Source organism: Vicia villosa, unplaced genomic scaffold (genome assembly GCF_029867415.1).
Source record: "Vicia villosa cultivar HV-30 ecotype Madison, WI unplaced genomic scaffold, Vvil1.0 ctg.001324F_1_1, whole genome shotgun sequence".
NCBI lineage: Eukaryota > Viridiplantae > Streptophyta > Magnoliopsida > Fabales > Fabaceae > Vicia > Vicia villosa.
This window is the reverse complement of record NW_026705575.1, coordinates 323,306-349,651: the sequence shown is the minus strand read 5'-3', so window position 1 is coordinate 349,651 and position 26,346 is coordinate 323,306. Positions and strand designations below refer to the sequence as shown.

At 37.4% G+C, this 26,346-nt stretch overlaps 1 protein-coding gene across 1 annotated transcript; it reads left to right on the top strand.

Annotated features, from left to right (window-relative positions):
* The first annotated feature begins 24,499 nt into the window (after positions 1 to 24,499).
* On the top strand, positions 24,500 to 26,085 carry LOC131634638 (F-box/kelch-repeat protein At3g23880-like). The gene is made up of 2 exons (XM_058905293.1): positions 24,500 to 25,740; positions 25,924 to 26,085. Exon 1 carries the CDS (start codon positions 24,500 to 24,502, stop codon positions 25,736 to 25,738), a length of 1,239 nt encoding a protein of 412 aa, XP_058761276.1. The 3' UTR covers positions 25,739 to 25,740; positions 25,924 to 26,085.
* The last annotated feature ends 261 nt before the right edge of the window (positions 26,086 to 26,346 follow it).

Here is a 26,346-nt window from a genome sequence, read left to right as displayed (position 1 = left end):
GTGTATGAGTGATTCAAACACATCACATTTGACATTTAGAAGTTGTGGGAAGCATCACTTTGTTCAGAACTTGCAAGTTTTGGAGGTTGAGTTTTCTACCTCACTTTGAAACACATGACTTGTAATTCAAGAAAGAAGAGAGAAAACCTATAATTGTGAGGTTTTGGTGTGATTTGAAGAGTGATTTGAACCTCTATTTATAGGCCAAGAGTTCTGAACTCAGAACTTTGCAACTTGCTTCAAGAAGTGATGATTTGGCATTTGGAGATAGAAAGGAATCTTACCATTTAATGCATATGGTTAAAGTGACTTAACCATGGTTATTTCTCTAAGCTTCTTATCTCTTTCCATTCTGATCTCAAATCAGAAAAAATATCATTCAATCATTGCTTTGGTGTGTCATCACTTGAATTATAGGCCATATAGTATTGAACTTAGTGAAAATGGCTTGTAATTTCATGCATAATGACCTCTAATTGCAAAATTCAAAACCATAGCTATGCTCCATGTTTTTTCATGCTCTTTGACATTTTGGAAAGCTCATATTACATACTTCAAAACCCTAGTTGAAAGTTTCTTCAAACTCTTTAAGGAAATGGGTGAAAAAGATCCATGAACTTTGAGAAAAATGAAGTTTTAAGTGAAGTTTTCAAAAAGTACCAACTTTGAAGCTCCATATCTCTTAAATGGTTGATCTTATGGAAAAAATTTATATGTGTCAAAGTTGTTTATTGGATCAAAATCTACAACTTTCATGTTGGAAGTTTTTTTCAGTTTGTAGGTGAAATTTTGAGTTATTCCCCTCCAAAGTTTGGAAAAAACCATGAAAAACACTTAGAAAAATTTTCTAAGTATGAAAGTCAAACTTTTGACTTTTTGATTCTTGATTGATTTTCTTGATTTTTCTTGATCAAATGACTTCTCATATCATATATTGATGATTTAAAACTTCAAAAGTCATGGTTGACCAAAATTCCCAAAAGTCAAAGGTGTTCTTGTACAGTTGACTTTTTCAGACGAATCGCGTTTCTGGAGATTTCAAATGAAACAGGCTACCCTCACCAAATGAATGGTATGAATGGATCATATTGAAGCATTAGAGGATATTGAGCCATGATTTGAGTTGTGACACCATGTCCTGATTAAAAAAGTCAGTGGTTCAGTGAATTAGGTCAAAAACCCTAATTGTCGACCTGATGAAATTGATGACTGTGGATCTTGAATTGAGATGTAATTTCCATTAGATGTTGTCATAGGGATTATTTGAAGATGATTGAAACCTTTGATTGACTCCCTGGGGGTTTTTAGGGTTTCCCAAATGTGATCCCTGATTTTGGTCCCTGATAGTTCAAAACCCTGATCTGAGGATTTGTCTGATCAATCTTTGTGTAGGAGATGTTATGAGCCAATGGATTAGGTCAAAATTATGCACTTGAGGTCTTGATATCATGTCCCAAGCCATTAGGTCAAATTCTGAGCAAAAGTCAGGAGTGTGCTGTCTTCAGTCAAAACCCTAATTCAGTCGATTCAAAGCTGTTGAGCTTGTTGAAATGAATCTCTGAGGACCAAATGTTGATTATTGATGAAGATGATTCATTTGAGATGAAGGGAGAACAAAACCCTAATTGAGTGTTATTTGCACTGATGAGTGATTTCCTGATTAAATCCTGCTGAGTCACAAGTAGCAAACACAAGCTATGCAATTTTGTTAGAGATGCAAATGATGCATATGCTATGATATGAGGTGGTATCTTAGGTCAAAAATTGGGGTATGACACCTTTCCCTCTTTGGGATAAATATATTGGTGGCGACTCTGTTCACATTTCGCGAGCGTGCGACAGCTGGCGACTCTGCTGGGGACTCTAGCTTAGTCGATCCTAGCTTTTGTTTGTTTTCCTTTCTTTAGGTGTTTATTTATTGCTTTATTGCTTTACTGTTTTACTGCTTTATTGCTTTATTTCTTTATGCCTTGCATATCATGACTATTTATTGCTCGCATATCATGTTTATTTTCTCGCATTCTGGACTATATTATGGGCCCCCGTGGGGGCCACATATTTTCTCTGTTTGCAGGTTGGGTGGGATTTCTATGAGGTAAAAGGCCCAATACCCAGGCCAGAGTGATATTTAGGCTACCTAGGATAGAGTGGATAGTCATGACACCAACAGAATGTCAGGTTCTGTTGATTGTGATCATGAGACCCACGACCAGTCGAGGTTCAAATGGGATACCATTGTTGGCATGTATTTGCAACAATGATGGTGTTTCAAGAGAACTGTTAACGCTGGTGACCTTTTGACCTACCTTATACTAGACCATACCTGTGAGAGGGGTTGGGAAATTTTGTTTTGCAGGAAAACATGCCTCCATCCCACCCCATGCCATTCAGACTATCTATCATAATCAATGTCGAACCTCCGAATCTGGAAGGTTTGACCTTATGTGACTTATGCAAAGGTTATCTATCAGAATCAACGTCGAACCTCTGAATCTGGAGGGTTCGACCATCTTTGACTTATGCACAAGCTATTTATCCAGAAAGCAACGTCGAACCTCTGAATATGGAGGGTTCGACCATATCTTATTGGCCATGAGAAGCTGTTGTCCAAGAGGCCTTGATCCTTGATCCGATTTATGTTGCATTTGCATCATCATTGACATTTTTGCATTCATGCATGTGCATCCATGGTTACCAAGACTCTCACCATTCTTCCTCTCCATCAGATCAGTCAAGACGATTCCTCCACGCCGATATCTGACAAGAGCTCACAGAAGAAGAATCATGGAGAACTATGAACAAGATCAAGCTGCCATTAGAGAAGAGATGGACCAAATGAAAGGCAAGGTTGATGCTATTTTGGAAGCCCTCCAAGCTTTGAGAAATGAAAGGATTCCTGTTGTGCAAGAGACTCTTGTTGGTGCTAATCAAGCTGCTGCTAGTCAACCTGATGTCATTCCGCCTTCTACTAATCCACTTGAGTTCCAACCAAGGACTAATGCTACTCTTGGGATGCCATTTAGCTTCATGACTGCTGATACTCTTGGAGCTTCAAACCAAGGAGGACCCATGCCCATAACTTCTGGAGTGCCAACTATGACTGGGCCTGTTTTCCCGTTTCCTACTCCGCCTCCTCATACAGAGATTCCTTACCCTGCTTTCTGTGGTCCTCAGTCTGCTAATCCAGAAATGCACCCAATACCAACTGTTGAAAGAGCTCGACACGTTGAGAGATCTACTGAGAAGTATCAAATTCTTGAGGAAAGGATTCGAGCTATTGAAGGTTTTAGTGCCTATGGGATGGACGCTGAAGAGATGTGCTTAGTTCCTAATATGGTTATTCCTCCCAAATTCAAGACTCCCGACTTTCAGAAGTACAAGGGTTTGAGCTGTCCAAAGAGCCATATCATCATGTACTGTCGTAAGATGGCTTCTCACATCCACAATGACTCATTGCTCATCCATTGCTTTCAAGATAGCTTGTCTGGGGCATCTTTGAACTGGTATATGAATCTGGAGCGTAATAGAATCCGATCTTGGAAGGATTTGTCTGATGCCTTTCTCAAGCAATACCAATACAACATTGACATGGCACCAACTAGGTTACAACTACAGAATCAAGTGCAAAGAACCAATGAGACATTCAAAGAATATGCCCAAAGGTGGAGAGAAATGGCTGCTCAAGTTAATCCACCACTTTCTGAATCCGAATTGGTTGACATGTTCATGAACACTCTTCAGGGGCACTATTACGAAAGGATGGTGGGTAGTGTTTCTTCTGGCTTCTCCGATCTGGTCAGGATTGGTGAAAGAATTGAGAATGGCTTGAAAATTGGTAAGATCCAGAATCCCGCCAATGCTGCTGCTGCTAATCAATATGGGTACAAGAAGCCTCAAGGTAATTTCATCAAGAAGAAAGAAGGAGAGACTAGTGTTGTTTCTGCTCAAGACCAAGCCTCTTATTATCAAGTGACCACCACCGCTCCTCAAGCTTATGTGGCACCTATTGGCCAACAACCTTGGGTCCCTTATCAGCAATATGTCCAACAACAACAACAACAACAAGGTTTCCAACAACAAGGTTATCAACAAAGACAAGGTCAACAGAGACAGAATAAGCCAAAGAGGGTGTATGATCGTATACCAATGACTTATAGTCAACTTCTTGCTCGCTTGCTTGACCTTAAACTGGTTCAATTAGCGGAATCTAGGCCTCCTCCTAATCCCCTCCCTCCAAATTACAAGATTAATTCTAAGTGTGAATTCCACTCTGGAGGACCTGGTCACACTACTGAAGAATGCAGAGTTCTCAAAGACAAAGTTCAGGATTTGCTTGACGCAAAAGAGATCGAGTTTGCACCTGTGGCGCCTAATGTGATCAACAATCCCATGCCACCTCACAATGGAGCTTCCACCAGTGGACCATGAAGACTTTATGTTTGTTAGAGAACATTTCATTTGCATTAGAATAAGGCTAAGCTTGCCATTGTATAGATTTCTTTTAGTATTTTCCACTGTATTATTACTTTTGTTGTTATCAAGTACTTCTCATTGTAAGAAACTCATTCTGTTTGAATAAATAAAAATAATGCAACATACATGTTTTTCTCAAGTCATTTCATCTTTGTCATTATGTTCATTGATACTTCACTCATTTGTCTTAAGCAACTAAAAAAGGAGAATGATGAAAATCAAAAACACATGAACTACTAATTGTATGCTTTTGGAACAAAGATCCTGCTGACGATGTACAGGCATTGTTTCAATTCCTAAACACCGGAGTTATAAGGGAGTGAAACCTTCGTCAACCCCTTTGAGCCTAAGGAGTAGTAGTTTCCTTTCAAAAAAATACAAGAACCCTCAATCTTAACCAGGGGCAGGGTAGTCTTCAGTTAGTGCGACCGAGTGCTCAACTTTCAGATATTCCATTAGAGGATCAATCATATCTTATATCTCACAACAAAAGAAGAGAGCACAATCCACAAGGGATGTCTCTCATTCATTAAGAATAAGGCAGTCACAACCTTTCCTTCAAGTCAATCACAAAGTCATACAACTTGTTCCCGAATGAGACAAAAAAAAGGAATGAAAAGAAAGTCATGAATAATCAAAAAAAAAGAAAAGAAACAATAGCCCGCTAAGTCAAAAAAAAAAAGAAAAGCTTTGAAGCAAATGACTTAGGCAAAAATTAGGGCATATCCCGCTGGACAACGAACATCAAAATCAAAAGAAACTTTTCGTCTAGGCAAAAGTTAAGGAAAACAAAAGACAAGAACAAAAAGAAAAATCCTCCAAGGGACAAGTTGTTGTGACCATCATCAAAAGCACCAAAAGGTGAGTGCCACCTCCATAAAAGCCACAAAGGATCCTCATGTATCATAATCCTTCCTGAAAGGTGAATACTCGTGTCAAACTAGCTGAACGTAGGACTGGAGAACATCACGAAGAAGGGGTGGGTTAAGTAGAACTTGAGCCTTTATCCTTTGTTTCGTAAACCGTGAACCCGACCACGTTACAACCCTCAAAAGTCCTAATTGAAGCAGGGTTCGTTCCGAAAGCATACAAATCGTAAAATCATGTCAAAACTGACTCCTAATGTTGCTTGTCACTTGTGCTAGTATCAGTACAACATTTTGACAAATAAAAACTTTTCTTTTGAGATTAACATGTGCATCGCATTTCTCATTATCCTTTTCAAAACAGAGTTGTCTCTAATCAGAAAGTAAGTACTTGATACCAAGGAAAGTTCAACATTGGAATTCCATCGAGTAGTCTTACAAAGGCAAAGGTTGGTCCTCCACTGAGCGAATACCTGAAGCATCCATTAAGTGGAAGAGTTCCTTTCAATCTGGGGCATTCATCCCGTGATCAACACTGGGGTAGACCATTGACAATCTCCATGATTCAAGCACATCATAATTCCATCTCAAGAGATCCTAAAGGCTGGGGCAAGCTAGCAGCAATTCATTTCTTCATCTTCAATCAAGTGTCAGATATCGAGATAGGCGTCAAGGAGTCAAAGCCAAACACCTCACCTTCACAAATTCTATCCTTCAAGCAACAACCTTCCTGCAAGGAACCCTCCATTCACTCCTAGTATCATGGAAACAATCATTCCATTCATAATCATACACACATCATGCATATCATTGCATTTTCATTATCATGTCTCCCGCATGATCCAATCATCAACAAATCAGGGGCATCCACCCCACCTTGATTCTCAAACAGAGTGTCAGAACTCCACCTAATCTATTCCCCACACAAAGCAGAAACCCTGGCGAATCAATCAGTACACTGCATATAGAATCATTGCATCACATCTTTAGAAGTGCATAAAATAAATCTAACATTTGCATGTGAAGCATAAGCCAAGCTACTCATCAGATGGGATCCCTACAAAGCATTCAATTGATATTCCACTGGATCACTCAGAGTTACCATTGTAGTGTCATCTTCCAAAGTCAACCATGTTCATCTTTCCTCAACCCAGAGTTGATATTTTGTGTTCAACCCAGAGTTGATCTTTCTTTCATCTTTTAACTCCGAGTTAATTATCTTTTCCCTCTCAACCCAGAGTTGACGGATATTTCTTTTTCCACTCAACCCAGAGTTGACGGTCATCATTTTTCTTCTCCCTCTCACCCAGAGTTGACGGATATCTTTTATTCAATCCAGAATTGATTTTCTCCTTTTCCCACTCAACCCAGAGTTGGCGGTCATCATTTGTCTTTTCCCACTCAACCCAGAGTTGACGGTCATCTTATCCTTTTCCCACTCAACCCAGAGTTGACGGTCATCATTTGCCTTTTCCCACTCAACCCAGAGTTGACGGTCATCATTTGTCTTTTCCCACTCAACCCAGAGTTGACGGTCATCATTTGTCTCTTCCCGCTCAACCCAGAGTTGACGATTATTTCTAATTGTTCACCTTTCTGCTTTCAACCCCTAGTCATTATCCAATTACTTTCTCTCAAACTAGAGTTGATATTCTTTCTTTCTTCCTCAACCCAGAGTTGACCCACTTTTCAACCCAGAGTTGATGTTATTTCATTTCTAACTCAGAGTTAATTCAATCAATCCAGAATTGATGCATCTTCCTCAGTGGATCTGACACCATTCCTTCCTCAGTGGATCCTACCTCTCATAAGGCAAATTTTCAGGTTCACTTGGTATTTAATCTTCTTCTACCTCGAATGATCGAAAGGCTAGCGCCAATCTCACATTCAGGTTTAAGGTGATTAAATAGGGGCAGCTGTTGCACCCCAAAATTTGCCCACCTAATTATTGTTAATTGGCTTACATATCTCATTCATTTGCATTCAATTAGGTCATTAACACTCATACAGTCATCAATTAATACTTTGCATGGGATCGAGGATCTGAGAAGCTAGGACCTTGATATGGTTATTCATCATGGGCTTATTTACCCCCCAGTTATAAGGGTTTCCTCTATCAGACCTCATCAAGAGAAAGTCAATTGAGATTCCCTATTCTTGACACTTGAGGTCGTCAATTCATTAATTAAAGTCACGGTACAAGAAGTGACATGATCATTATGATCAAGGCGACCGTTTGTTCTCTCAGTTGGTTATGACTCGATGTTTATAAAGTGAGTTAATGTGAACTTGAAGTTTGATTTGGATTTGAAGTCAAATAAATGATTTCATGTATTCAAATTGGTGATCAAGATTAATGGATGGGAGTCAGGTCCTAAGATTATGACTTGTCAAAATTTAATTCAAGATTGCTTTTGTATGGTTTTTAATACAAAAATTATGAAAATCGTGTGCACCCATCATTATACATTCAGCACCCATCATTACACATTCAGCACCCATCATTACACATTCACTACATTATATTCAAATATCCAACTCCACAAAATCCATTCATTACAATCTTCCAAACTTCATTACAAAATCACTACAAGACAATTTCAAGAACCATTACAAGATATTACAAATCCTATTTTTATTCTAAGAGTATCTCAAAGTCAAGGCTTTTATCCTTCAACCATAAATTCTACAAGGAAACAAAAGTCATTCTCCATTATTTATAAGTGTCCAAGATCATACAACAAAAGTCATATCCATTACAAGGCATATTACATCAAAAGATCTAAGCTAAACCATCATTGTCCTAGTCTTGATATGCTGCTGTACTGCTGCCTCAGGAAATGGTGAAGAATTGCGAACAGCCATCTGAATACGAGCCTCCCGCCATGTTATAACATGTTGCAGCAACACTATCTTCATCCAAACTGATGCCACACATTAACCCGGTATATGTTACACATCATATTGCGACATCAAAACCTGCAGCAAAACCAGAAAAGTATCATACAAACCATTACCACATAACAGCTGCATAACCAATTCACAAAAATAACCAACACAACCCTGCATTGATGAAAAGCTAATAAAAATGCATCACAGCATTCAAACCATATCACACACAGCCACACATAAAACCCATTCTAACAGAAAAGTTTACAACACACTCCTAACTGTTTTTAACCCCAGGCCCTATTTAAATCCCCACAAAAACTCACTTTTAAATCATTTCCAATCAAGCCCATACAGCAGCCTACACTAACTTATTACAGTTATACTTTACTGGACCAATATTCATCAAACCCTTTAAACCAACTAACCTTTTCCAACCTCTAACTGTCAAATACTTTTTACTAACTAAACAGTTTTTACAATTTTACTAATTGGGTTAACTCTTCACTAACCTAACATACTAACAGTTTTACTACTAATATCTAACTACTAGTTTATTAACCGTTTTTTGACTCACTAACAGTTCTGAATCACTTCTTTGGCTTGTAATTAACAATTTCTTAACCACTTTCTAATTGCTAATAGTCCTGTTTAACTAACCTACTAACATAAGTATCCTCAATTAATTACTAACTATTTTACTAACAATCTCACAACTGACTTTTCTACTTGATTCAAACTTTCTGACTTAACATAACAACACATGCTAACAAAATTTTCAACTAACATTTACCATTCTTTTAAGATAACTAACTCATAACTGTCAAAACCAATTAGTAACTGTCATAACCAACTACCTCTAACAAACCTAACAACCACATAACAGAATCCAACCACATGTAACTAACCCCCCTCCAATCTAACAGCAAAAACTCACTCTGTAACTAACTTCTCTTCCCTCCACTTCTATAAATTCAAACCTCCCTTCATCATTCTGTTTCTTCCATTCCTCTCCACCACTTCTTCACCATTGTTCACAGAGATTCATCTTCATTCCTTCTCTCTCTCTCTCTCTCTCTCACCTTCAATCACATTCTTCACCCACACTCAAAGCTCTCACCGTCAACCTCCATTAAAGCTTCTCATTGAAGCTTTAATGGAATGAGCTTAGCTGCCATCTTTCAACACTCAAACGCCCTGCAACTACAATAATCTCACGCACTCTCAACAGCGACAATCACGAAAACGCAGAAATCCAGAAAAAGAATAGTAGAAGAAAAAGATATCGCAAGCAAGAACAAAGAGAAGGCGTGGAAATCTAAAGAATCACCTGAAGAATTTGTCAAGTTCCTCAACTGCGTTTATTTTGCACACTGAAGAGCTTTGGAGTCTCTCCTCCGGTTTTCCTCAACGATTGTCGCCATATTCGTCATCCAGGTAAGTCTTCGAATCGACTCCTCCTTCTTCATCTCTTACTGTTCTTGATGTTGTGGTGTGGTGTGAGCATCTCCGAGTTTTCTCCCCATGATCTTGATTTAGGATTTGTAGCTATTGGTGTTTATTTGGTTTTCTCTTCGGATTTAGGGTTTGCGATCCATTCAGATTAGGGAGATAGAGTGAGGTTACGAGGAAATTAAGGCCATAGACGAGAGGGAGAGGCGAGATAAGTGAAGATAGAGGCTTCGATTATAGCTTTGGGTCGGGCTCCGCCGTCTCCGGCACGGCGGAGCGATTTCCGGCGTAGGCTAGTGTGAGAGAGGAACGTGAGGAATTAGGAACGGCACAACGCCACATAACCCTAAAATTCCTCTTCTGTTTTTTATTTTATTTGATTCTTTATTTTGTTAATTAAAGCAATAAAAATCTGAATAATATTCATATGGACCAAACACACCAATTCCTGGGCCAAGTTGCTAACCCGAATCCCCATTGGCCCGTTCATCACCACTTGTGGTAGATGAAGAAAAAGCAATAACACCTTGGGCCGAATTCTGCCTTTCTCACCCCCTGAAGGCCCATATGCACCATTTTTGGTATGCTGAGGAAACATAAGCAAAAAACAAACTCTGTTGGGCTATCCTGGTTGGGCCCTGCGCCCAGTTACTCTTCACAATCCCATTTTCACTGTTCACCCCCCTGTTTATATCTTTTATTTAGGTTTAATTAGTTTTTTACCCATTTCTTTTAGGTGATAAGATACTAATTTTCTACCATCATTTCTAAGCTTTAATACTAATTTTTGACATATAAAAATGACCACTAAAAATAGTAGTTTTAGGCTATTTGTTTTAGTCTTTTACTTGACTTGTAATTCAATTTCCTTCATAAAAACCATATAAAAATAGTTTCTTTTAATTCATTTCGCACTATATTTTAAATCATTTGTTTTCATGTTTTGTGCTATATTTTCAAGTCATTCTTTTAGCCAATTTTTGTACCAATTTTGTATCATGCTTACTTGTGATTTTTGCTTGTAATTTTTGCTTGTAATTTCACTTGTTTGTTCCTTTAGATTTAGGACCTATAATCTCCATAACCTTTAGGTTAGTCTTTTCCCTTAAAATCCTAACAATTAGGTATAATCATGACATTAGGCTAGTTATTCATTTTAGGCTAGTTCTCTTCTTTTTCTTTTCAACTTTAAAACATTTAATAAAGGAAGATGCGAATCACATTAAGAAAGTGATAGAGAAATGAGTGGGATTCATTCCCTAATCTGTTTCTCAATCACTTAGTGGCATAGAAATGAGTGGGATTCATTCCCTAATCTGTTTCTCTGTCACTACTTAATGGGAGAGAAATGAGTGGGATTCATTCCCTAATCCGTTTCTCGAACAGTAACTAATGGGATAGAAATGAGTGGGATTCATTCCCTAATCTGTTTCTGGAACATTACATAATGGGATAGAAGTGAGTGAGATTCATTCCCTAATCTGCTTCTCGATCATTATTCATTTTTTATGTGATTCGAATCGCAAAGTAAATTCCCTAAAAAAAATACCCAACCAAAAACATCTAAAACATCTAATAAAGGCTCAGACCTAAACAAAGTAAGGAAGTGATGCGAAGCCTTGTATTGGGTTTTGTTCATCATGGAATTACATCTAAAAAACACAAACCAATCTTCTCTCTTTTCTCTCTTGCCTCCGAGGCATTCTTTCTCTTGCCTTCAGGGCACTCTTTCTCCTAATCGGACACGTTATTTTCGCTCCATTCCCAGCTTAAGACTCCAGAGGTCGAGCAACGGAGTGCGAATGTAACTGTTCAACTAAAAAACACAAAAACAAACAAAAACTAAAGAGCCGAACTACGGCGCTCTGATTCCTGAAAAGGATACGTAGGCATTAGGTCGCGGGGCCTAAGCGAGCACAATTATTTATAAACCTTATTTTCCCCGTGTTTCTTTTCATTCATTTGCATGCATTCCCTTAGCATTAAGCTTTAGATTTATACACCCTTAGAATAGAACAAACATAAGTGGATTCTGTGGAGTACCACAGACGTGAGGGGTGCTAATACCTTCCCCTTGCGTAACCGACTTCTTACCCAATCTCTGGTCGCAAGACCTTTTCTTATCCTTTCTTTATTATAGGTTTTCTGATATTCCTTTCCCTCTTTGGGATAAATATATTGGTGGCGACTCTGTTCACATTTCGCGAGCGTGCGACAATGCCAAATCAACCACTCACCCTAGCATCTCATATATTTGATAACAAAACTCAATTTATTTTTTCTCATTTATTTTTCTTTGCAAGAATTAAATTCCCCAAAACCAAAACATTAGTTTTTGTTCAATTGAATTATATTTTACGAATCTGTATTTCCTATGCAGTCCTTGAGATCGACATTCGGGGAATTTTCCCTATTATTACTACAGAGGCAAAAATAGTACACTTGCTATTTTTCCGATCACCTACGAAAAAGGCTAAGGTATCCTCTGGCTGCCTACGAAAAAGGCTATTCTGGTCCTTCCCTCAGACTACCTGCCTCTCTATGGCATGGGTCAGTCTTATGGCGAAGGATATTTCGATGACCCTTGAACCTCCAAATGAAAGGCTTCCTGCCTTCTTATGGCAAGGACAGACCCTTTCACCCTGAAAGGCTAAAAGAAAAGATTCTCAAAACTATAAGGTAAATTGCCCTTAATTGCTTTGCCTTGCTCTAAAACATTTTCAATATTCTTTCTCATAATTCTTCAATATGGCTACGCTAATTTACGAGCTAAAGTCCGTATTCACTTCTTCTACATTTCTGAAACAAAAAGGGCAAAGCAAATTAAGAGCCCATGGAAAACCATGGATGCAAAGGGTGCTTTTTAAACCTTCCCTTTGCATAATTTACCCCCCGAACTCAAAATCTTTTTAAAAGGTATTTTACTGTTCTTTTAGCCTTTCTAATATTTGGATAAAATAAAAGTCGGTGGCGACTCTTGCTTACCGCGACATTTCGATATAAAAGTCAGTTCACCGTATTACAGAACTGGCGACTCTGCTGGGGATTTTTCGATTAAAAGAGGGGTTACCTTAAAAGTTTAGGAATCACTTAAATGTTTTCTATTGTTTGCTTTGTTTGCTTTATTTTTGCAGGGCTGTTTTGGGTATTTTGCTGTGTGAAAGATCCTAACCCGTATCTGAGTACCTTAGGTAAATGGCATGAGATCAATGAGACTGCACAGCGTATACTGATGTGGTTGATCTGGTGGCCATCGTTAGTGTGACACATTGGTTTGTCCTGGTGTTCCTTGGGATCCGACCTGAGGAAATGCTTGGCTGCCGCGTGGTGTCATTAAGCACTAATTCGCCCTTAGAACCTTAGTCGAACTTGACTTTGGCCTATTAGAAAGTAGCGAGATGGCTGGCTTTGGTTCCGACTGAAGTTGGTTGATACTCGAAGCTACACTCATATGGACTAGACTTCCAGGACCTTTTCGGTTGGCGATTCGATTGCCGAACTGAGATAAGCGCCTTCGAGAAAGGTCAATGATATGAGCTCCCTAGAACCCGATCTTTATATAGGACAGGTTTGAACCGACTAAAATTCAGGGGGAGGGTACGCACCTCTGGACTACATGCAAGCCTAACCTTAAGGCAAAATTGTGTGACTTGTTTGTGTTTGTTATCTACTTGACATCATGACATCATAAACATCATAAGCATCATAACATCATGACTAACCATTCGAGGACCAAAGAATTCATCTTTCTTCTATTTTGTAGGACATGGAGACTAGAAACACCATTCGAGTTAACTTTGTGAAGATACCTTCCGAACTGAAAGAGTTGGTATTAGAGATTCCTGGAGGTTCCCGATTCATTGAAAGACATGGTCTCTTGCCTAGTTTGGTTACTTCAGGTTTTGACGAAGAAATGATGAGTGTACTATTTCAATTCTTCGATCCCGAGCATCATTGCTTTACTTTCCCGGATTATCAATTGGTACCTATTATGGAGGAGTTTGCTGACATACTGGGACTCTCCATCCGAGATCAGATCCCGTTCACTGGTTTGGAAGAAATTCCAAAATTGGAAGTTATCGCTTCCGCTTTACATCTTAAGAAGTCTGATATTGATGGTCATTGGGAAACTAGAAGTGGAGTCAAGGGATTCCTCGCTAAGTTCTTATTCGGAAAAGCTCGCATGTTTTTGAAGTCCATGAGTTATCAAGCCTTCGAAGACATATTAGCTTTACTCATTTATGGTTTGGTATTATTCCCTAATCCTGATCAGTTCATTGACGTGCATGCCATAAAGATATTTCTGACACGAAATCCAGTTCCTACCTTGCTTGGAGATATCCTACACTCTCTTCACACTCGTACTATGAAGAAACGAGGTACTCTTATGTGCTGCATACCTTTGCTATCTAAGTGGTTTATTTCGCACTTTCCTCGCTCAGTAATGAGGAACGACCAAAGGCTGAAATGGCATAAGAGAATAATGTCACTTTCTCATTCTGATATCTGTTGGCTTTCTTTATCCAAGGAGAGTTTTTCCATCATCGACCGCTGTGGACAATATCCTAATGTGCCGTTACTTGGCATACGAGGGGGTATTACTTATAATCCTTGTTTGGCCTTACGTCAGTTTGGTTACGCTCGAAGAGATGGTCCTCATCAGATGCTTTTACAAGGGGTTGTGTTTGATTATGAAGATGATACTCAAAATCACCGCCGGAAGTTTATACGAGCATGGGATATGGTGAACAGAATTGATAGCAAGAGCTTGGGGTAAAGAAACTCCATTCCTTTGGGGCCTTACCTTAGATGGGTGCGCACTCATGCTCAACGTCTCATCATGCCTTATCCATATGTCCTACCTGTGATAGTGGAGCCTGATTGCGAGGAAAAAGTTCCTCAAGTTATTGCTCATCCAGACATGCCAACTGACATCGAAGAATTAAAGAGATCTTGGATTCAATTAAAAGAAGAAAGAGACACTTTTGAAGCTCAGTTTCGCGCTAAAGAAAAGAAAGTATTAGAGCTCACAAAACTACTTCAAGCGGAGCAAGGCATCAACAACTTCATCGGTTCAAAAAGAAAGCGTCCATGGGAGACTTGAAGACTTTTGTTTTATTATTTTATTCCTAGTTTTATAACTTTCATTATTGTAAAAGATAATAATAAAACAATTTACACTTTCTTTTTTCCTTAAGTATTATTAATAAAGTTTCCTTCTGTTTGGTTTTAAACAAATTTGAAATTCCAAGGTCCTCGAAAACATTGCATATGCATAATCATATCATTCATAAACATCGCATCACAGGTTTCACAAAAACAAATGCCTCATTTTCACGCTGTTTATTTCAGCAAGGAAATGGATCTCGAACAATCGGTCAAAAATCTTCAGGCTCAGAATAACCAGTTCCAGAAAATAATCTTTCACTTGGCCAAGGGGCAAGAAGAATTAAAGGCACTTCTGGCCGAGAAGGAGAAGGACCAACAAAGGGAGAAAGGTGTGCAAGGTAAATGGAAATCGAAACCTAAGCGGTCATTCACTCCGTTACCCATGCTGTTGTCTCAAGCTCTGCAACAACTGATCAATCAGAGCTTGATAACTCTATTGCCTCCATATTCATTTCCTACTAATCCCGCTCCTGGGTATAAGTATCATGCGAGATGTGCTTATCATTCGAATAGTCCTGGTCATGATACAGAGGACTGTGGACCGTTGAAACACAAGATTCAAGACTTAATTGATAAAAAGATCATTGACTTCAACTCACCTGAAGAACCTCACATGACTAAGGCTGTGTACAATCGGAAAGGTCGCAACGAACACAATCAATCTGTGTGGACATTTCTGATCTCTACACCAGTTCCACAACAAAGGCGCAAATCAGAGGCACCTAAACGACAGTTCACAAAGATCAACATGACTTTGGCTGAAGCATTACAACAGATGTTGAAGAAAGGGCTAATTACTTTGAGGGATCCTCCTGTGAAGCCCAACACTTCCGCTCCTAGCTATAAGCCCAATGCGAGGTGCGCGTATCACTCCAATAGCCCTGGACATGATACGAATGATTGTTGGCCATTAAAGAACAAGATCCAAGATATGATCGATGCTGGCGAAATTGAATTCCCTCATCCCAAGACTCCTATAGTGATCACTGCTCCCATGCACAATCACGACAAGACAGATTAATGTTAGAGTGGATGAACTTTAGATCATTAGATTTACTTTCATTTGCAATTTCTATTCTGTTTGTTTAAACATTAAAATTATATAGACATTATCTGTTTTAATAATCATCATCAGTGCATTGCATATGTTTGTCTTGAATAAATTATTTTCGTTATCACTCATTTTAAATTATGTCTTTATTCTGCATATGTCTTTGTGATACTTAACTCCTGCTAAAGTTGTATACCTTTTGAGGGAGGATGACGAAAAAGATACCGCAATCTCATACAGTATGCTTTTGAGCGGACTATGCTGACGATGTACAGGCATTGTTTCAATTCCTAAACAGCGGAGATATAAGGATGTTAATCCCTCGTCAACCCCCTTTGAGCCTAAGAAGTAGAAGTTTCTTTCTTGTACTAATTAAAACCCGTGATCCTAACCTGGGGCAGGGTAATTCTCAATTAATTTGGCTGTGCATTCTATTTTAAGAAGAATCATTCAGTACACCTTTCAACGAAGATTTCAATCACAAGCGTTCATCCGCACACATCAAAGAAGCGTGGGAGATGTCAATCAAAAGCTAATGATGGTTCATCGATCATTAAGTAAGGCAATCAACATCTTTCAAAAAAAATGATGAAAAAACATATATACAAAGAAAAGCCTGCTAAGTCAAAAATCAAAAAGACGACTTAGGCAAAAAATCAAGGCATCCCGCTGACTGTAAGCTCAAAATAAACAGTTCAGGCAAAAGTAAGGGATATCAAAAGGATGAAAGAAGAGAAGTCAATAAAATCTTGAACAACACAATGTTGTGACTACCAAAAGGAAGAAGTGACTGCCATCTCAAAAGTTCTCTTTGCTTGTGAACCATCATCATGATCAAAGGTGCAAATCCAAAAGTCTCTTGGAACCTGAATGCATAAGTTGAATTCACTGAGCATAGGATTGAAGAACATCACGAAGAAGGGGATGGGTATAAATAATTTTTAAGCCATTATCCTTTGTTTCTTAAACCGTGAACCAAGCCACGTTACAACCCTTGAAAGTCCTAATTGAAGCATGGTTAGTTCGAAAGCATACTGTCACCAAAAAGGTATCCCGACTCCTTAAGGTTTACTACAAATGATAAGTTGATATCCTGTTTTTATAAACATCACATTGTTACAAATAGCATATTTTTACAAATATCACGCTTTTACATCTTTTGTTTTAGTGTTTTCCAAAGACTCAAGACAGACGTATGCATTGCATCTCATGAATTCATTATTAAACATATTTTGCTACATAATCTCAAATGTTAGCATCTGAAAGAACTTGCACAGGGTACAACTAATGACTGAAGGTCATCCCGATAGACAAGATTACCCCGAGAAGCAACGTCTCTTATGTACACAAGGGGCACGACACGTTTTCCCAATCAATCTGGGGCAATCAAGTCAATACTCCGAGAATCTCTCAAGGGGGGTCAAAATAGTCAGGGGCATCGTCCTAAGTTTATGATTACTAGGGGCACGTCGCCCATAGTACGCATCTCATGAAGTCCTCGCGAGGGGAATCTTTCCAAAATTCCTACTGACAGGGGCAATTCCAGTTTGACATCTAGATCAATACTTAGTGGTGCGTCCTAATCAAATCTAGGAATGGTAGCTACTATAATACCGGGGGCAACTTTCATCCATGTCTCCCCATAGAGCTGGGCTCACAAGATCATATCCCCACAGAGTAATCATTAAGAAGATATCTTCAAACGCTCTCAACAAAGACATGGCTCCCCAACAAAGTTTACATCTTCAACACTGCTGGTTCTCCAACACTTTGCTCTCTTCCAAATACTTTTGTCCCCAATCAGGGTCCATCAAGTTACTAATCATCCCCAAGCAAGAATCATAAATTCCCAGCTGAGCATCTTCAAATAAGATCAGACAACAAAATTACAAGGACATGGAGATTTAGTTTCTCAATCAAGACAACATAAATCATAGTCATACGTCATAAATCATAAACATATTCATACAATCGCATACATGTTCATACATAATACATAATACATCGCGACAAATGCGTACATAACATGCAAGGTTCTCATTTATTTTGAGAATCCCGTCACATAAACGCATTACATGCATCATGACATGTCATAAAAAACTAACTTTGCTTTTTTCAGGTTACTGCTGCAGTCAAATAAACAACTTCAAAGACCTTCGGATCTAAGTCGATACCTTGGACGGTTCCTTAATGATCTACCTTCAAAATTTAAGTCGATACCTCAGACGGTTCCTTAAAAAATCTACCCTCGAATTTAAGTCGATACCTCAGACGGTTCCTTAAACAATCAATTATCCCCCTCAGTCTAATTCAGTTACTACGAATGGTATAGACACGATCATCTTTCCAAGATCTAATTCAGGTATTACAAACGGTACTGACACGATCAAATCTCAGAGTTCTAATTCCATCATCACAAACGGATGTGGACACGATCAACTGCTTCTAAAAGTCTAATTCGGTTACCACGAACGGTGCTGACACGACAAGAGATCTAATTCCATCATCACGAACGGTGTGGACACGATCAACTGTTTCCTAAGTCTAATTCAGTTACTACGAACGGTGCTGACACAAAAAAAAAAGATCTAATTCTATCATCATGAACGGTGTAGACACGATCATCTTCCAAAGTCTAATTCAGTTACTACGAACAGTGCTGACACGACCAACTCTCCAAAAATCTAATTCATCTACTATACGATCAACATTCAAACAACTACTTCTCAAACATTTCAGTCTCGACATCTGGATGGCATCTTTAAGCCCATCTCCATTCCTCAATACAAAAAACATCGACCTAACGCACGATTTTCCAGACATCTGAAGATGCAATTGAGAATAGTCTAACGCACGATCTATTCTTCGACCTAACGCACGGTTTTCCAGACATCTGAGGATGCAATTGAGAATAGTCTAACGTACGACACATTCTGACTCTCAAGTATATCAAGCCGGATGGCATCTTTAAGCCCATCTCCATCATACATCTTCTCCGAACACCTGTATGGCATCTTCAAGCCTATCTCCGACAAAAGTCCCTACTTCGGCTAGGGCAAATTTCTTGGTATTCTAGTGTTCAATCATCTTCCACCTTCGGATACCGACTGGCATACAAACCCCTCTACATCTTCAGGTTTAAGATAATTGAACAGGGGCAGTTGTCATACCCCAAAATTTGCCCATACAATTTCTCTTATACAAATTCAAATCAATACACAAAGCTCCAGAACACACTCTCCTATGCAAGGCTCTGAAACTAGGGTTTGACTTATTCAAAGGAAAATCAGTGAATCAATGGCTCCAAAGCATCTCATATGGATCAATACATTTCACACTATCTCTATGACAAGTATCAAGGCTCAATTCAAAGGAATGGTCACTCAATTGTTCAGAAAATCAATAGTCGACTATCTTGACCTAAAAGTCAACTATGGTCAAAGTAAAGTCAAAACTCCTGATTTTTTGTCAAGATCCTCATTTTGAAGTATCATTCACCATTTGATCAAGAATTTATCATGGTTCATCGAGGAAAGATCAAAAATCAACAAATCAAAAAGTTTCTAAATTAGGGTTTTGTACAGGAAAAGTCAACTGAACTTTGACCAGCCATAACTCTCACATGGAACATCAGAAATTTTCCATCCAAAGCTCATCTCGAAGGAAATTTGATTCTCTACAATTTTGTCTCTCACATGCCAAGTCTAAAAATGCTTCATTTGAGATATATGGACCAAAACATTACAGGTCCTTTTCAAAAGTCAACAAAAGTCATTTTTTCAAAAGGACATAAAATGAGCATGGAAAATAATTTTGATATGAGACCAAAGACATTGGTTAGAGGACTCTCTAAGGTTTCTAAAAAGTCTTAGAACACCTCCATAACTCAAAAAATGAGAGAAATAGGCCTTATTAAAGTTGGGTCATTTTGGAGGGAAAAATGTGAAGAAACTTGGAATTTTTTGCAAATGGGCCCAAATTATTTTGCTTCAATCTTGGTCTCCAAGTATTCAAAAGGCCCAAAATCTATTTCCCACGAAATTTTGACTTTTATTTGATTTTATATGAAATTTTTGATCATTTAAATATGATAATTAATTTATATAAATCATAAAAAACAAAATATTCAATTAAAGATCCGATTCCAATCAAATCCAATCAACATTTGAACAAATAGACAATCAAATTTCGTACACTCTTAATTTGGAATGATTAAATCAAATATTGGCTTGAATTAGAAATATATTTTTCAAAATATTTTCCAAAATTTCCAAGATCACAAGTATTGGATTCAATGAGATTCTTTCTTGTTTGAGTGACCTAATTTGTACTACTATAAGTAGGGAACCCATTCAGAGCATTAGGGGAGGGATTCTGCAGTCAAGAACACCAAATCCGAGCTCTAACAACCAAGAAAAATTCACACATCAACTCCAAGTTATAGCTCAATTCAGGTCAAGAGAAGCATTCCAATCAATCCCTAAGCGTTTTCCGGACAAGAGCATACCCGTACCAACACTCAGAACTCCCAGAATCGCCCCCATTCATTCACGGTTTGAGACATTTTTTTTGTTTTCGATTTCGCGATTTCATGCATCATATATGGATTTAAAGTGCATATTATGGTTTGTTTTGGTGTTTAGAATGTTTCTGTATTATCAATTCGCTTGTTACATGCTTATATCATGGATTGCCATTCGCGACTATTAGGGTTTCAAATTGGGGCTTTTGATTCTAGGAAAAATTAAGGCTAATCGTAGTTATCAGTGAAATCACCGTATCTGGACGATCATAATGGTATGATCGCGAAAGATTTTTGCTGCGTTTTGGATGTTGTTTGCGTTCGCAGGTGTAAAAGGGCAAGGACCTATTATAGCGCTTTAGAAAAATGCACTGTAAAATCGTTTCTGCAGGTTCTCAAGGAAGGAGATGGAGACGTGGCGTGCTGGCATTGGTCCGATTTGAAAGCAAGAGGCGCGCGTTTTTTCTTTTACGTTTTGATCTGGTGCGTCACGTACTCGCGCGTATACGATGCACCTCACAATCCAGCCATCTGATCATCATCATCCTCAATCCAACACTCATAAAGATGCAGGTGCATCATACTACCACGCGCGCGTCCACACAGGATAAAAGTTAAGTATTTTCTAATTTTTTTATTTTTTATTGCACAACCATTTATTTTATTTATAATATACCTATATATATTGTTTTAAATCATTTTTTCTTAATAATAATAAACTAAATATAATTTATTATAAAAGACTTTTTTGTTATATAAATAATATATTTATATTTATTTTAATTTATTTTAATTACATATTTATTTAATTATGTATTTATTTCATTTTCTTATCTTAATTTGTATTTAATTACTTAAATATTTTCAAAATTCATATATATATTATTTAATTCACAAAAATTCCTAAAAAATATATTTCACACTCGGTTTTATTTTATTTTTTATCACGATTAAATTAATTAGGTCGCGAGACCAATAATTAATTCCAGTTATTTCTATGCTCTTATTTAAATTCGTACCCTAATCAGGGTTTACAGAGATCGTTCCCTACACTGAAAAAATCTTCTTCTTCTGTGCCTTTTCAGGATTGTCTTTTCAAGCGCCTTCCGACTACGCGCCTCGCGCTCTACGAAGCTAAGTCTTAATTTCTTTTATTTATATATTTGTTTGCCTGATTTTTTATTTAATTAGGGTTTAGTGCCTTCGTCAATAGAATTTCTCCTACACTTATATTTTTTGTCGATTCTCTAATGATCAGGTTCAATACTTAAGGCTCGAGGCGAACCTTTGCCCGTCAATTTTCATTGATCGAAGCTAAGTGTTTTACCCTTTTTCTCGTATTTTTTTTACTTTTTATTGATTATGGTTAACCGTATTTGATGTCTGAACTATAATGCACTCACCCTACTCTGTTTGCCTTTTCCAGGGTTTGTCAAATTGCCAAAGCTACGAGTATCGGTAACCCTAAACCCTAAACCTGATATTTTCTGTCTTTTATTATTACTTATGTCAAACCCTATTAGGGATCCGCTGGTTTCATTGTCCCTTTCCCCATATTTTTATTGTTATTGTTTTATATTAAACTGCGTGGTTAGTAACTTAGAGAGTGCAACCTTGAATTGAATTAACCTCACTAATTATAAGATAATTTAATCGAATTAATCACGTGATTGATGCACCCACGCACACTGTTAGGGTAACCTCTCTGTTGCCTTGTTTCCTGTTGCCTGTTGCCTTGTGTTATTTTGCAGAATAGTCAGTCCCTCGAATACGAGGATACCTTAGCCAGTTGCCTCGATTAAGATCATGGTCCCTAATGATGCTGCCTTCGATATGCATGGTCTCGACCCTCGGAAGTCGCCTACGAAAAAGGCTAAGGTATCCTCTGGCTGCCTACGAAAAAGGCTATTCTGGTCCTTCCCTCAGACTACCCGTCTCTCTATGGCATGGGTCAGTCTTATGGCGAAGGATATTTCGATGACCCTTCAACCTCCAAATGAAAGGCTTCCTGCCTTCTTATGGCAAGGACAGACCCTTTCACCCTGAAAGGCTAAAAGAACAGATTCTCAAAACTATAAGGTAAATTGCCCTTAATTGCTTTGCCTTGCTCTAAAACATTTTCAATATTCTTTCTCATAATTCTTCAATATGGCTACGCTAATTTACGAGCTAAAGTCCGTATTCACTTCTTCTACATTTCTGAAACAAAAAGAGCAAAGCAAATTAAGAGCCCATGGAAAACCATGGATGCAAAGGGTGCTTTTTAAACCTTCCCTTTGCATAATTTACCCCCCGAACTCAAAATCTTTTTAAAAGGTATTTTACTGTTCTTTTAGCCTTTCCGATATTTGGATAAAATAAAAGTCGGTGGCGACTCTTGCTTACCGCGACATTTCGATATAAAAGTCAGTTCACCGTATTACAGTGGCAAATGAAGAAAAGACCACAATTTCATACTCCGGATTCAATGTTTCAAAACATATGTCTACGATTTGAAAACTTTGGCCAAAACTTGTATGTGACCACAGTTTTTTAGTTGTGGAAAAATTTAGCGTGGCCGTAGGCCAAAAATGTTGTAGTGGTGATGAATTTACCGATGTGATTACCGATAAGAACACCGACCTCTTCGTTCATGAAGCCAAATGGAAGTTGATAAATTTGTACCCATAATTCAACTTCTTTCAGCAACAGAGTGAGTGGCTCATCTCCAAAATTGGTCTTTCATAATATTAGCATAAGTTATCAAGGAGCCATGGCCTTCCCTGATACACTATCAAATCTCACACATGATAAAATTGAAACAAGAACTTATTTTCTGCCATCTTAGAAATATTGATGCCTTGTTTTGGTTGCCACAATTTCAATAATCTCTCCTTGAGCATATTGTATCGAACTGGTTTGTTTGATAGCATAGTACCAACCAAACGAAGCTCGAGCAAATCTTCCGACGATAAGTGGGAAGAGTCGTCAACGACTCGACTGCTTCAACGCTATCAGTACCACTTGTATGCTCCATGATATCAGAACACAGAAAAATGCAAATTAAAGTGAAAGTGTATAAGCTATTGTTAGAACACATGAGATGATGTTGAATACTGTTAAGAAAGCTTGAATTTATATACCACAAGCTTGAATTTATACACATGAGATGATGTTGAACCTGTTAAGAAACCTTGAACACATGAGATGATGTTGAACCTGTTAAGAAACCTTGAACACATGAGATGCTCCATAATATTATTTTGGATAAATTTACATTAAAAGTAAATTTAGTTAATATAATTCAAACTAGTTAATATGTGTTTGACAGAAATTAAGAATGTGCCCAAATTCCAAACACACTATATTTTTGTGGGAAAAATATATTTAATTTTTCAAAATTCAAAGGATTTACATGACTTGTGGCTAGGAGTGGAATAGGTCCGACCTACTAATAAAATTCTATCAAACTGATTTATTTAGATAAATATGAATAGTTGTATTATTATTATTATTATTATTATTATTATTATTATTATTATTATTATTATTATTATTATTATTATATTTTATCATATACTTTGAAATTAAAATAAAATAAAATATAATCATCTTAAAAAAATTATAAAAATAATCTGAAAATAAATTGTGTCACAATTGTGTTCATAAGTTTTTCTATAAATAAATAATTTCACAAAATTTATATTACTAATTAAGGTGAAATAAGTCAATGCAGATAAATATTTATTATCTATTTTTCTAATTAATTATTTTTATAAATATTAATTAAATCCTATAAAAAAACATTAATTAAATTTCTTTAAATAAAATAGATTTTTTAATGGCCAGCAGACCAATCAAAATTTTAAAAATATCAACTTAAACTTAAAAATAAATCTATAAGAGATTACAGGTAGACTTAAAATTTGGATATTTTTAACTGATCAAATTTAAATTTGATAAATCTTAACTCAACCACGTGTATTCTCACACCTGGCCTTAATTCACGCGAGCGTTGTAAAGAAGAAAGCTTCTTCTACCCTATTTCCGTCTTATTTAGTTGTATAATAATAAGGTTTACAGTAGCCGCTGGTTACAATGAATATGGATTATCTTCCGAATAAAAAGCGAATTCATTCCAATTCACCACTACTGCCGCCATTCATTCCTGACGAAATCATTGCTGAAATTTTGTGTGTGCTTCCTGTGAAAACGATCCTGCAACTCAAATGTGTGAGCAAGACATGGAAAACTCTCATAACCGATCCAGCCTTTGTCCAAAAACACTTCAACTATTCATCACTAAACCCATACCTCCTTTTCACACCAAGGAAACTGAGATACCCTACCAGTATAGTCAAATTCCTCCATGTGCTTCGTTTTCTCGAGACAGATTCGTCCAACATTGTTTCTAACGACAGTTTCCGTGGTGGTAAGGACAATTGTCAAGTAATTGGTACTTGCAACGGATTAATCTGTTTGTTTTTCCATTATTGCTATCGGAAGTACTGGTTTCGTTTATGGAACCCTGCCACGAGGATACTATCCAAAAAACTAGGGATTTTTGAAGACCATCACACTATATATGACTCTTGCAAATTCACTTTGGGTAGTGATATATCAACTGGTACTTACAAGGTCGTGGCCTTAAGTAAGGTTGCTGTTCGAGAAGAGAACGCAATTTCAATAAAAAATCAGTTTGGAGTTTTGAGTTTGGGTGATAATTGTTGGAGAAATTTTCAATTTTGCTCTTCCATACCTGTTTGCTTGATATATGGCAACACCGAAAACATTAATAATGGTCTCCATTTGAATGGTACTGTTAACTGGTTGGCTCTTCCCAAATACATCCAACCATTTTATCAATATGATTGCAAGTCTATTGCTAATGCACAACAGTTTGTTATTGTTTCGCTTGATCTTTCAACCGAGACATGCACACAGTTTTTGTTGCCTCCGGGTTTTGATGAAGTGCCCCTCTTTCAGCCAACTCTTAATATTCTAATGGGCTGCCTTTGTTTCTTGCATGATTTAAAGGGATCTGAATTTGTTATATGGCATATGAAGGAGTTTGGAGTTCAAAAGTCTTGGACTATGTTATTTAAAATTACACACAATGACATTCAAATGGACGACTATCTAAGTCAATTTAGTACTTATTATGTGCCGTTGTACCTTTCTAAGAATGGAGATACATGTATATTGGCAAATTATGACGATAATCATCTATTTATATATAATCAGAGAGAAAAGAGAGTACGGAGAACTAGAATTGCAAACAAATTAGGTTGGTTTTCTCCCATGGAATACGTGGAAAGTTTAGTTTCAACTTGTTGAAAGTAAGTTCTCTTCTACTCTTTACAATTTTTTAGCATGTGTGGATATTTCATAAGATGCATGGTATATTGCTATGTAGCCTTTGTTTTGATTTGGCTTCTGTTTTAACCATTATCATATGCATTCACTCGTTTTTCTCTTTTTGTTGTGTTACTTCTAGTCTAATGCATATTTTTAAATGATAGGTCTGTAACTCCAAATCCAAGCACATGACATGTGCGTGTGGAAGTATGGAAAGAACGTCTATCTTAACATTGGATGATAGTCAAATTGGAGAACCAATCGGAGATAGGGAGTAAGAGGAAGAGCCTTTCTTATCAGAGGATGGGACGATTTGTAAGATTTATGTAGTGAGATCAAAGCATAGGTTGTATACTTGAAATTAGGAACCACAATGGTGACTGATACTTAGTTGCATCTTTAAGTTTTCCTTACCTTATAGTCTAGCAATTTGCAAGTTTTAATAAAATTCAGACTTTTATTTGGTTGAAAAATGAATGGCATTTTATTACCTGCAAATATCAGATTGAACTTGTTTACAGAAGAATACTGAACACTTCTTGGGCTTGCACCTCTAGAGAATGGAAGCTGTTATAAGCAGTCAATAA